The sequence below is a fragment of the Ailuropoda melanoleuca genome, chromosome 13 (assembly GCF_002007445.2).
Source record: "Ailuropoda melanoleuca isolate Jingjing chromosome 13, ASM200744v2, whole genome shotgun sequence".
Classification (NCBI taxonomy): Eukaryota; Metazoa; Chordata; class Mammalia; order Carnivora; family Ursidae; genus Ailuropoda; species Ailuropoda melanoleuca.
In genome coordinates, this window is record NC_048230.1 from 57,102,051 (window position 1) to 57,114,692 (window position 12,642).

The 12,642-nt window shown below is 47.4% G+C and overlaps 1 protein-coding gene and 1 long non-coding RNA gene across 3 annotated transcripts in view; one reads left to right on the forward strand and one right to left on the reverse strand.

The window, feature by feature from the left end:
* Nucleotides 1-1,301: 1,301 nt before the first annotated feature.
* The window catches only part of DDX27 (DEAD-box helicase 27), an 18,752-nt gene continuing 7,411 nt past the window's right edge, over nucleotides 1,302-12,642 (reverse strand). For both annotated transcript variants that reach the window (XM_002912988.4, XM_019799713.2), the window contains 14 exons: nucleotides 12,184-12,357; nucleotides 11,376-11,526; nucleotides 9,049-9,148; nucleotides 8,737-8,878; nucleotides 7,671-7,824; nucleotides 6,739-6,820; nucleotides 6,466-6,643; nucleotides 5,193-5,299; nucleotides 4,909-5,011; nucleotides 3,319-3,413; nucleotides 3,115-3,238; nucleotides 2,487-2,574; nucleotides 1,858-1,932; nucleotides 1,302-1,731 (listed from right to left, as the gene is read on the reverse strand). In XM_002912988.4, the coding sequence (XP_002913034.1) occupies nucleotides 1,713-1,731; nucleotides 1,858-1,932; nucleotides 2,487-2,574; nucleotides 3,115-3,238; nucleotides 3,319-3,413; nucleotides 4,909-5,011; nucleotides 5,193-5,299; nucleotides 6,466-6,643; nucleotides 6,739-6,820; nucleotides 7,671-7,824; nucleotides 8,737-8,878; nucleotides 9,049-9,148; nucleotides 11,376-11,526; nucleotides 12,184-12,357 (1,592 nt within the window). In that variant the 3' untranslated portion in view covers nucleotides 1,302-1,712. The remainder of the gene's footprint in view (nucleotides 1,732-1,857; nucleotides 1,933-2,486; nucleotides 2,575-3,114; nucleotides 3,239-3,318; nucleotides 3,414-4,908; nucleotides 5,012-5,192; nucleotides 5,300-6,465; nucleotides 6,644-6,738; nucleotides 6,821-7,670; nucleotides 7,825-8,736; nucleotides 8,879-9,048; nucleotides 9,149-11,375; nucleotides 11,527-12,183; nucleotides 12,358-12,642) is intronic.
* LOC117795649 lies at nucleotides 7,821-10,265 on the forward strand. Its single transcript, XR_004619732.1, has 3 exons — nucleotides 7,821-7,988; nucleotides 9,694-9,808; nucleotides 10,125-10,265. It is a non-coding gene; the product is annotated as an uncharacterized LOC117795649 (long non-coding RNA).

A 12,642-nucleotide genomic window follows, 5' to 3' on the forward strand; every position in this document is an offset into this window, starting at 1 on the left:
TGGTCCACATTTGTCGTCAACTGTTAGAAGCAGCTCAGGCAGCTTGAGACAGGATGGGATTGGAGGCACTGCCTACAAGGAAGCCGGTCCTGTTTCTGTGGTGCGGGGTTTCTGTTTAGCTGGTGAGTCATTTTTACTCAAGGTAAAAAGAATTTTTGGTTATAAAAAGGTTTAACTTGAGGTTTCCTTCCCCAGAGGCAACTCTGTTAACAGATTCCCGAGTCCTTCCAGAGGTAAGCTATGCACATGCAATGTATAAACCTTAAAACAAAAAACACGGTTCTGCACGTGGTTTTTTTAACCTTACAACCTTAGCTTGGACATTTGGTTTAGATTAGGTTAGAGTTAGATTTCTGTAAGCAGATACACAATGAGTCTGAACCATACTCCATCACGCAGGTGTGCCATTATTTACTGAAATGGAGCCTTCTGTTGGCGACTGTTAGGTGCAGCCTAAATGAATGGCTTTGAACACATTCTTTTAATGTCATGGGTATGTGCTACTGGATAACTATTATAATTTTTGAGCTGGTGGGGGGAAGTGTATGTACTCCTTAAAATTATAGGACAGACTATAAACAGTTTTCTCATGGGGTATCCCTTTCTTTCATCTAGTTGGCAAAGGAACCTATGATTCAGAAAGGATGAGAACCACCACTCTAAAGGGTAAAAGCTGGTTTTTGCAACAAGGAGCTAATTTATCTGGGATCCCTTCTGTCCCCTTTGAGCTTCCTTCTCTCCAGCAGCACTTCCATAGCACGGTTAAGAGTATGGGTTCAGGTAGACTCTAGTTCCAAAACCTGAACTCCCAGTGTAACTTTGGAAAGTTACTCCAGCTTTCTCCAAGCCTCTATGTGCAAAAGAGGGATGACTACTTCTCCCACAGGGTGTAGTGAATTTAATGAGACCGTGCTCAGTACACAGAATGTCTGGTATATGGCTGATGCTCAGTGGATTACTGCTTTCAGTTCTAGGACAGACATCAAGAGAACTTCTAGGAAGAATTTCCTCCACATCCAGGTCCTCTACAAGCATAAAGATGGATTGGAAGTAGATGGGGTAGGGGCGCCTGGGTAGTGCAGTCGTTAAGCGTCTGCCTTCGGCCCAGGGCGTGATCCCAGCGTTCCGGGATTGACTCCCACATCGGGCTCCTCGGCTGGGAGCCTGCTTCTTCCTCTCCCTCTCCCCTGTTGTGTTCCCTCTCTCGCTGGCTGTCTCTGTCACATAAATAAATAAAATCTTAAAAAAAAAATAAGTAGATGGGGTAGACTATGCTGAGGGATGAACAGAGGAATAAAATACACAATTCAGATTGGTTTATTCTCCCTCCCAAAATATACTTCCATTTGTTTTGGGGGTTTTTTTCTTAAGTTTTATTTAAGTAATCTCTACACCCTACACAGGGCTCAAACTCACAACCCCAAGGTAAGAGTCGTACACTCCTCCGAGCCAGCCACGCACCCCCCATTTAACTTAATGTGAAACTTAATCAGCAAGAAGAGCCTTGGCTGACTCACAGGGATGCTTAGGAAATAAGTCTGCATGCCACCACCATCCCCTGACCTTATGTTCTTTTTTTTAATGTACAAATGACACAGACTTTACATTAAAAAAATTTTTTTTTTTACAAATGGAGAGAAGAGACCAAACCAGGATGACTTCCCACAAGGAAGGGATCTAAGAGCTGCCCCATGAACTTCAGGCCAACACAGCTACTTCTTCCTCTTGTACCTATGAAGAAAATCCACAGAGTAAAGGCCAACTTCCAAAGCCAGAAAGAGGAAGGAGGAGCTTTCCCATGAAAGGTCCAATCCCAAACAGGCACAACCTCTGGCCCTCCGTAACGGCAAACATTACCTGGATTTAGACTTAAAGTTTCCTCCTCGCCTCTGGTGGGGCAAGCCCAACTTTTTCCTTTCTTCAAAGGAGGGGCTGCAAGTGAGAAGATGAGATGCTGAACGAAGCTGGAAGGACGGACAATATCTCACTGCCGCCCCCACCCAGCTCCCACATGAAGCGGTAGCATCACCGAGGCACTGTTTTCGAGGTTCTAAACTGGGTGTTTCCACCTGATAATATGGGGTTGCGGAAGTCAGGGCCCAGCTTTGAAAAAAAGACCAGAAGCTTCGTCTATCCCCAATCCAACCCCAGTCCAAGGGATATTGGAGTGGGGGTGAGGGGGTATAACACATTCCTAAGAGCAAACCAGGATTCTCTGCCTTTCTAGCTCTCCTGAGAGAAAAGTCTACTTCTGAACCAGAAATTTTCACCTCCAAGGCAGAAGGGCCTTAACACTTTCCTCCTGTTTTCACCCTGGGATCCAGAGATGGGCTTAACTGGGGGCAGGGGGGGTGGTTTAGACAGGAACCCTTAAAATTATATATTATAAAGCTACAAGTATATCAGAATTGGGGAGTACAGAAGGAGGGAGAAAGTGTATAGCTTCAATCAAAATACAAAGAGCCCATGATGACTTAAAACCCTACCCGGCTCGATACTGTTTCAGGGCCTTCTTGGTTGTGTTGGTAAGTTCTTCATCAAATACAGATTTCTTCATCTGCTTTTGTTTCTTGGCTGTGCACAGAAAGAATGGGTTAGATATATCCTCTTTGGCCCAAGCTCCTAAATCCCATCCTTACGCTCAGAGTAATGGTTCCAAGTTCAGTGGATGCTCTGACCAGACGATTTACTGACATGGCAACAAGACATTGGATCACTGGATCCCAGCAGAAAAGGGATGAGGAATTCAGAAGTACCAGGTGTGATGAACCACTCCGAAGGACGACTGCACAGTCCCAAAGTGAAAAGAACCACTGAAATGTGAAATGGGCTGAAGACTGACTTCACTTCTTTTTACTCTGACCTGCTCCTCCAAGGGGCAGTTTGTAAGGACTTAGGCTCGAGTCAGAAAGGCCTGGGTTCAAATCCTAGCTCTCCCCACTAACCATGGGGTCACTTCACCACTTGGGAACCCAAAAATAACTGTACATACTGGTACACACATTACTCAAAAAATATGGGCTCTTATTATCCCTCCAATTTTCTCCCTGATCAGAAGCACAAGTTTCAGGGAGAACCTTCCTACCAGCTCCTGTGGGCTCCCCATCTGCCTACCAGGGCCTCTTGCTGGCTCCTCCTCAGGCATTGCTCGAGCCCTCTTGGCTCTGCGATTCCTCTTGGCCAGCCGCTCAGCAAACATCTGTGCCTTGAGGATTTCAAACTGGGACCTTTCTTCTGCCTGGAAAGAAGGATGATGTGAGTACAGAACAGACCAGGAAGCCCTGACCCATGCCACTGAGCAGGGACCCCGCCACTTACTGTCATCTCCCCCTTTTTCTTGGCATCCTTCATAAACTTCTTCCTCTTCTTCTTTCCTCTTAAGGCCAAGTCAAACTCCTGCAGAGCCTTGGCAACTAGGATGAGGAGAGAGTACATGATTTCAGGTACCGTTTTACATCTTTTTTAAAAAGTACACATATTTTAAATTGGTACATAAAAGTTCAAAATGAGAAGCAGCAAATCACATTCTCTGCTGGTGGTTACCTCCATCTCACTAACACGCTTCTTCCACTATTTCTCCATTAATCCACTTGAGACGTTCGTTATCTACATCGTGTTGTGAAAGATGATTTGGTTCACTCACACTCCCAGACCTTCCTGCCATATAGTTATAACTATGTTTAACACAGAAATTTAACATGCATGCACCCTTTTTGTCCCATCAGATATAAGCAGTATTTCTTAAATTGCTGGTACAACCTCTTTGGAGGGTAATTTTGCAATCCCTAACAAAATAATAAATGCACATATCCTCCGGCCTACAATTTCACTTTCGGGGATGTATCCTGCAAATCAAATACACGGGGCTTAATTGTGAAGGGGCGTTTGTACAGTTAACTCACTGCATGGTTAGAAAAGAAAAGATTACAAACAACCTCGATGTCCCTCAACAGGGAATTAATTAAATAAATTATAATCTACCCACATGATGGAAGACCATGCAGCCGTTAAAAAAAAAAAAAACAACACAGCTATGTATGTGCCTGGATAAAATCTAAGCTACAAAATTAACTGGAAAAAAAACAAAGTGTAGAAAAATGTGAATTTGTTTGATAAAAAGGGGGTGGGGAGGGCAGGGAATACATATAAATATCTTCCTGACCTAGTTCTTTTTAAATTGTGGCAAAATAGATAGAACATAAAATTTGCCATTTTACCCTTTTTTTTTTTTAATATTTGAGAGAGAGAGTGAGAGAGAGAGTGAGCAGGAAGAGAGGGAGAGGGAGAGAGTCTTAAGCAGATTCCGTGCTAAGTGTGGAGCCCGACACAGGGCTTGATCCCATGACCCTGAGATCATGACCCAAGCGGACACTTACCCTAACCGCACCACGCAGGTGCCCCTTACCCGTTCTGAAGTACACAATTCAGTGGCATTAATTACATGCACAGTATTGCACAACTGTCACCATGACCTCTTTCTGTAACTTTTTCATCATCCCCAAACAGAAGCTCTGTAACCATTCATAACTCCCTCCCCACAACCCCTGTAATCTCTCTTCTACTTTCTGCATCTAAGGATTTACCTCACGTTAGAAGAATCATTAGCTATTTGTCCTTCTGCGTCTGGATCATTTCACTTAGGTTCACCCTTGCAGCGCGTATCAACTTCATTACGGCTAAACCATATTCTATCATACACGCATACCCCATTTCGCCTAACTGTTCATCTGTGACAGACACAGGTCGCCTCTACCCCTTGGCTACTGTGAATAATGCTTCAGTGGACACTGGCATACAGTGTGCCTCTGAGTCCTGTTCTCAGTTCTTCTGGGAATAGACCTAGCAGTGGCCTTGCTGAGTTCTAGGAGAATTCTGTGTTCAGCTTTTTGAGGGACCTCTCCAACATACTTTTTTCCTTCTTCCTCTCTTCCTTGGTCTGGAACCAGCTTCTCTCAGGCTCGTGGTTTGATGCCTCCTTCCCCTTCTCCAGAAGCCGCTTTGCTGTGTTGATCTGTGGAGATAGCAAAAGGATGTCTGCCATGACAGCTCTGTCTGATAATATGTAGAACGGCAGCTGCAGGAAGGCACACGTCTGGCCAACACCGCGTTTCGTCAGGGCAGGACCAGCAGAGGCTGCCACAGCCTGCTTCCTGCCCAGCCCTGCAGGGCCCCCACCCTCTGTGCAGCCCCACCTGGGCTTCCGACTGCTGCAGCTCTTTCTCCTCAGCCTCTAGCTGCAGAACTGCATACACGTCCTTCTCCATCTTCTCAATCTTGTCCCGGAATTTGAGAATGACATCTCAAAGGGAAGAGAACAACAAAAAATTTTAAGTAAGGATAAATACTGTGTAACTGATGAAAATAATATAGATGTGTGTTTAGTGACAACAGAGAATTGGGGTTTCTTATGGGTGACTTCTCTGCTTCACAACACACGCCCCCATCCCACCCCCCAAAGAGCCTGTTGCTCTTGGAATAAATTCCAAACTCCTACATGTGGTCCCTGCCCTCGGAGCTTCTATCTCCGCCCTTGTTCACCATGCCCTGGGCGCTCTCTGGCTCTTCCTTCACTCTGACTCATACCACGTCTGCTCCTGCCTCAGAGGTTTTGCCCTGGTTTTCTCTGCTTGGCACACTGTCCGCAGACCGCTCACAGCTGCCTCATTCTTATCTAGGACTCAGCTCAAATGCCATCTGTTCAGATGCCTTTCCTAAACAGCTTTCGAAAGCAACATCTCTCCTCCTGTCATTCTGGATCACATCTACTCGTATTATTTATTGTCTTTTCCCCACCAGAGTATCAGCTGTTTTGTTTCCTGCTATATCCCTAATACCTAGGATAGAATAAACAGCACTGGGCACTTGGTAGTACTCCGTAACTGCTAGAGGGAATGAATTAAGTGAAATTGAAAAAAAATGAAAGAAAAAAAGACACATATGAATGGAATAAAGGTCTCAAAGGATATGTGCCTAAATGCTAACAGTGGTGAGCTCTTCCACAAACAATTACATTTTGGGTTTTATTTGCTAATTTCTAACATTGAATATGTATTATTTTTATAAATTTAAAAAACAAAGGACGTGACCCTACAGATGAGAAGGAAATGAATGAAAGACATCTAGAACAAGTAAGTGCTGACCTCTTTCCCCCACCAAAAGGAAGGGGGGGGCGGTGATTAATAGGGCTTTTGCCCCAAGAAGAAGGCTTCTCTTCCCAAAGGTTGGAAAATAACCTATGAGTGGGGCAGTCGAGGCGTAAGTCTGTCTCATTCCCTTTTACACATAGAGAGACACAGAGGGCAAGGTGAGACCGGTCCAGGGTCACTCAGCAAGGAAGTGGCAGGACTGGAGTCCAAATCCGGCTCCTGACTTCTCTCACCTATTACCCTCTACTCCTGGCTCTGTCCCACAGAGTCTGATCTAGGACCCCAACCGCCGTGAGCTGCTGCGGTAGTGCCCGCTCACCTTGGGGAAGTATCCGGGCTTTCACAGGGGCCTTGGCAGCTTTTACGATCTCCTTTAGCATCTTCCGCTCTTCTTCTCCCACCAGAGACACTGAGCGCCCAGCCCTGCCAGCCCGCGCTGTTCGCCCCACCCGGTGGACGTAATGCTTGATGGTGTTGGGCATCGTGAAGTTAATTACCTGGAAGGTCAAAGTCAGGCCTGGGAGTTGGAGGGAGGACACAAGGAGGCAAAAAGACTCCCACCAAAAGTTCAAGGAAGATGGGGGCTGCTCACCGTTTTAACCCCCTCGATGTCAAGTCCACGAGCTGCCACATCTGTGGCCACAAGGATGTCGATCTGTTCGTCCTTAAAGCGCCTGGAAATAGCCACAAACAGATGTTCACCTAGATACTCAACCCCGAAAATGCTCCACAGGAGCCTGAGCCAGCAGAGAGAACACAAATCCTTTTGAATTCAACCAGGAGAGCACAGATTGTCAGTGATAATCTAAACGAGATCCTAAACGTGAGACCATCTAATATGCGACAACTTAAACATCCTGTAACGTGGAACAAACATAGTTTGGTTTATGCCACCTTGAGCCCCAACTCCTACAAATATGGAAGTTCGGGAACCACAGAGCTAGACTGTAGGAAGTAGCATATGCAAACGTCTCAGCACTCAAAGCAGCCTTTCTTTAAAAAAATACCTTTCAGCTGCCTATGATAAATGCAGATAGATGAAGAATTCTAAAGGGTCCCGCCTGGCCTACGAGCCTGACTCCATTCTACGAGAATTAAACAACAACAAAAAATACATGGAAAACACAGGACATGGCAAAGTACATCCTTAGGAAATGGTGGCTGGCTTTGATTTCAAATCTCGTTCTATCAGACCCAGGTATGCCCACGCTCTGGAAAAGGTACAGAGAACAGGACACGTGCTGTGCCTTCCCAAGTCAGAATTTCCTGGTGTGGCCCCACTCAGCAGCTCCAACACTCGAGCCCTGGGGCATGAGTGTCAGCTTCTGCAAGACTACGAGGAGTTCCGAATGTATCTAAGACATAACCTTACAGCAGCTGGACTAAAATCTTGAAAGTGGGGAACTGTGCCATCTGCATCCCCTGCAATTTCTCTAACGTGACCTCTGGGTGGTATTTTCTCTGTCTCAATGAGGAGAGCCCTCTCTGAAGGATGGGTGGGAGCCTCAGCCCCCCAAAGCTTACCGGAGGGCTTCCAGCCGCTGCGTCTGTGACAGGTTGCCGTGGAGCTCGCCCACCTGCAGCCCCATGAGCCCCAGAAGGATGTGCATGCGGTGGGCCTGCTTCTTGGTCTGGGTGAACAGCATCACATGGTCAGTGAAGGTTCTTGTCAGCAGAGCTGGGGGGAGAGAGGAGTGAGCTGGAAGCCACCTCCAATACATACGCCCTCCGCACCTGTGAAGTGGCTGCTGTGGCTGGCACCGGGGGAGAGAGGCAAGGTCCCTGCCTTGTGAGGCTCACATTCCAGGGCACAGAAGAGAGGCCGAGTCCCAATTCCCAAAGGTGATAAATGTTGTGAGAGAATGAAGGAAAGATGGGGACACAGCTTTAGGGCTGGCCTCTCTTAAGAGGTGATGTTAGGCTGAATGACAAGGCAGGCTTGTTCACAAGATTTGGGGGAAGATTCCAGCCAGAGGAAGGAGCAAATGTGAAGGCCACAAGGAAGGACAAGCTTGGTGGTTTTGAGAGAACGAAAGCAAGAGAGTGTGGCTGGGCACCCAGGCTGAGGACTCCAGGCAGGCAGGGGCCAAGTCCCAGAGGACTGTACCGGACTCACTAAGGAGTTTGGACTGTGGTCTGAGAGCAATGGGAGACACCCGACAGTTGTAAACAGGGAGGAAACATGGGTGAATGTTCGCTTGTAAATGATCATTTTAAATGATCTGCAGTGTGGAGAATGGGTCAGCAAGGGACAAGAGTGGGAGTAGGAGCCAAGTCCAAGGCCACTGCAACAATTCAGGAAAGAGTCAGCAGCTTGAAACAAGGGCCAGAGAGGCAGTTGTGGAGGAAGTGGTTGGGCGTTCAGTAGGACCTAAGGAGGACTGGACAGTGGAAGGGAGGTGAGATGACAGAAGAAAGGGAGGAAGGACCCATGGCCAAAGTGGCAGAGCACATTAACGGCAGTACCACACAACAGGTCAGGGAAGTCCATCAGAGCAGGTGCCAGGCAACACCCAGCCACTTGAGTGTGCCACCCAGAAGGCCAAGGGAGTCCAGCACCCCCCTGTCCAGTCCCTCCCTGGGCTTTCACCTGCCACAATGGCTTCCCGGTCCCCTTCCCGATTCGGCCGGATCCGGATGAACTCCTGCCGCAGGAAGGGGGCCACGTCCGTGTTGCTGTTGACAAATATTCGGACAGGATTCTTCAAGGAAACAGAAGCCAGATCTTTTACCTGCCCAGGACAAACACAGGGATGCTCACTGGCCTGCCAGGAGGCGGGAGGTAGGGGGTGGGGGTAGAGGTGGAGGCAAGCCACACTTGCCCCAGGCCACCCCCTGCAGCCCAGCCTGGGTCCTCTGCGTCCCTCCATTCACCCAGCCGAGCAGAATTCCTATGGCCCACCTCATCTGTCATAGTGGCTGAGAAGAGCATGGTCTGGCGGTGGTGGGAACACATCCGGATGATCTCCTTCATCTGTTCCTCGAAGTACTCGTCCAACATCCTGATGAGGAGGGAGAAGGAATTAAGAGAAATGGACTGAGCTTGCATCTGTCACAATGATGGACAGAAAACATCAGACAAGCTGATGTTCTGATGTTGTAACTGGTTATGCTTCAGGCTCATTTACTTACCTATGTATTAATATTGTTAGGTTACCCTTTCACCAAGATTTATCAAGAACTAGCATTTGGCCACATTTGTTTTATCTCCTTTTCTCTTTTTCCTGAACTATATATAAGTAAGTGGCAGACATCACAACACCTTCCCCCTAACGATCTCAGCACACACTTCCTAAGAAAGAACCTTCTCCTATACAGCCATCATGTCATTATCACACCCCAAACATTTAAGTGTTTGAATAATACCTGAAGTACAGTCCAAATTCAAATATCCCTAACTGTCCCCAAAATGTCATTTTATAGCAATTTTTTATTTTTTTAATCCAGGAAACCAAAGTTCTTATGTTGCATTGGTTGTCATGTTTCTTTAGTCTCCCTTAATCTAGAGAAGTCTCCTTAAGCTTTTTCACATTCTGTCTTTGCTCAGTTCCCAGTGACTGGATTCGGTTAACTCAGCGCAGCGAGAAGGTACAGAGGTGCGGCTGTGCATTTCCCTCTCTGTCGAGAGACACAGACCATCCATTTGCTCCAGTACCACTGACGTGAGTTTGATCACATGGTTGAGGTGGTATCGGCCAGTTCTCTTTGCTGTAAAGGAACCTTTTTCTCTTTGTAGATAATATTAATCAGTAGGATTACTTTGACTCCAATTTGTTCAGCTGACTTAATCCTTCACAGTAGTTCTTCCCCCAGTTCAGGCTCCAGTCGAGCATCACGTACCACATTTAGTTGTCATGGTCCTCGATCTTTAATAGGAAACACACAGCCTTTCTTGGTCTTCTGAGACTTTAACATTTTTTAAGAATACAATTCTCTTCCCCTTTAAAACTGCAACCAGATTACATTCCCTTTGCTCAGGAAGATCTCCTTTACCTCCCTCATGACTCAAGAATGGTTCATTTGCTCTGGGGGAACCCATCAGTTATTCAACAAACACTTACTGAGCACCTGCTAGATACCAGACACAACCCTGGGCACAGAGCAGCAAGCACCACGAAGCCGGCCCTTCACAATACGGTCCAGGGGAGAGGAGGTCACAACCACCGCACAGGCACTCAGGCCACAATGTGGGAGGCTGGAGAGGCACAGCACCTCTGAGGACGGGAAGCAGGAGCTGTTCAGACAGTGGTCAGCAAAGGTGCTTTGGGTAAGTGACAACTGGAGCAGAACCTGAGGAGGTACAGGTCATTCCAAACTGAGGGGACAGCAAGCGCAGAAGCCCTGATGTGGGGCTGTGCTGACAGGACTTCCCAATGGACGCTGTGTGGGTGGGAGATGAGGCCACAAGAGTGATGCAAAGGATTCTGGCCTGACCCCCTGGAAGGACGGAGCTGCCATGCACGGACGTGGGAAGAGGGAGGGGCGTACGGGGTCCGAAGCCCGGCTCCAGACCTGTTTAGTGTGGAGATGCTTTAATTGGAGAGTAAACCTGCACAGGCTTTGGGGTTACTTGTGGCCTCCTTCCCCTGCCTCCACTTTGATCACGAGTCCAGTTCACTGAGGTTCATTCTGTTCAGTCACAAAGGAAAGAGGTGAGCAGATGGGACCCGTATGAGAGAAAGGCGGGGGGGCCCTACCACAGTAACAGAGGCTGTTCAATCCTCACCGTGCACTGGCACTCTACCTGTATTACTCCTTGAATCCTCAACACCATGAGGGGGTATTACTCTTACCCCTCACTTACAAACAAGAAGAGATTTGCTTTAGAATCTACGTAACAGAGGCGCCTGCCTGGCTCAGTCAGTGGACCAGGATACTCTTGCTGTCAGGGTTGTGAGTTCGAGTTCCATATTGAGTATAGGGATTACTTAAAAATTTTAAAAATCTTAAAAAAAAAAAAAAAGAACCTAAATAATATTTCCAAATCTCTGTTAGGAAATGGCAGAACCAGAATTTGATCTACTCTCCCTCTTAACCATCCCATTAGAGAGAAAAAAAGCAGGATAATCCAGACGAACAATGAACAGATGTCCAAATGTGAGCAGCTGAAGTGGCATCGCACGCATGGCTATGGCAAGATCCATGAAGAATCATGCAGAGGCAGGTTCTCTTCTGGGGTGCGGCCCCCAGGACCCCGGGGCACTTGGGGCCCCACCGTTTCAGGTGTACCTGTCAGCCTCATCCAGGATGAGCACCTCAATGCTGCTCAGGTGGAAGGAAGGGCAGTTGTGGAGGTGATCGATGAGCCGGCCTGGGGTGGCGATGAGGATGTCAGGCGCTGCCCTCAGAGCTGCTTCCTGAGACTTCACGTCCAGGCCTCCTGCAGAGAAGAGCCCCGCCAGGTGGCCGAGTCAGTCAGTTGTTCAACAGCATGGACCGGGCCCTGCCACCTGCCACGTCCCGTGCCAGATGCAGGGGAAACAGCAGAGAACGAGACTGACTAAAGCTCCACTTGTGTGGATTTTACAAGATGTTGGGAGAAACAGATTATTTCATTACAACTGTGCTAAGTGTGAAAAAAGATGATGACATGAAGGCACTTCAGAACAGAAGGACTCAAACACCCAAGGACTAACAGAAGCAGCTGCGAAAGCAAATGATTTCTCCATCGCCTTCGCCTTCCCACTGCATAGGGAGGGTCACGTGAAGGTTGGTGAACAGTACCATAGAACATCATCAGAAAAAATCTGCCCCAAATATTTGATTCTTTATTCATAGAAGGAAGAAATTACATCCTAAATTTGTTCAGTCCCAAGAAAATTTTTTTGCCCTGAATTTTGAAGTTTCCTTTTTTAAGGCTGGTGAAATCTCAGTGAAACCCTCCCCCCTCCCCCCAACTCTCTACTCTGAAAGCACCTCATCTGGTTTTTCAAGTGGGTTTAATTATAGGAAGGCCTTCCTGGTACCCGTCATCCTCAGATGGTGGACCCCCCCCACCCCCCCACTTCACAGTCTCTCAGGGGCGTCAGACACTCACCCACAGCAAGGCAGGTGGTGATGTTGCAGAACTGAGCCAGCTGCTTGGTGACGGAGTGCACCTGGATGCCCAGCTCTCGGGTGGGAACCAGCACGAGCACACGCGTGACCGGAGCCTGGCGGGGTTTGTAGATCAGACGCTCCAGGACAGGCAGGGCGAAAGCAGCGGTTTTACCTGGAGAAGGCAGCAGAAAACAGTGAGAGAGGCTTCAGTCCCTTCAAGGTTCAGATTTTCACCTGAGCCCAGAAAACCTACCTGTCTGCTCAGGGGGAAATTAAGCAACTTTTTTTTTAATAAGCTTTTTTTCTGGTTTTAAACCACAGGGTCAATGTAAAAAATCTGAGAAGTACAAAAAAATATGAAAATAATAAAAATCACCCACAACTCAGCCAACCAGAGATAAACATTAACATAATGGTATCGAGATTGCCAATATTTTTCTTTTTTTTTTTTTTTAAA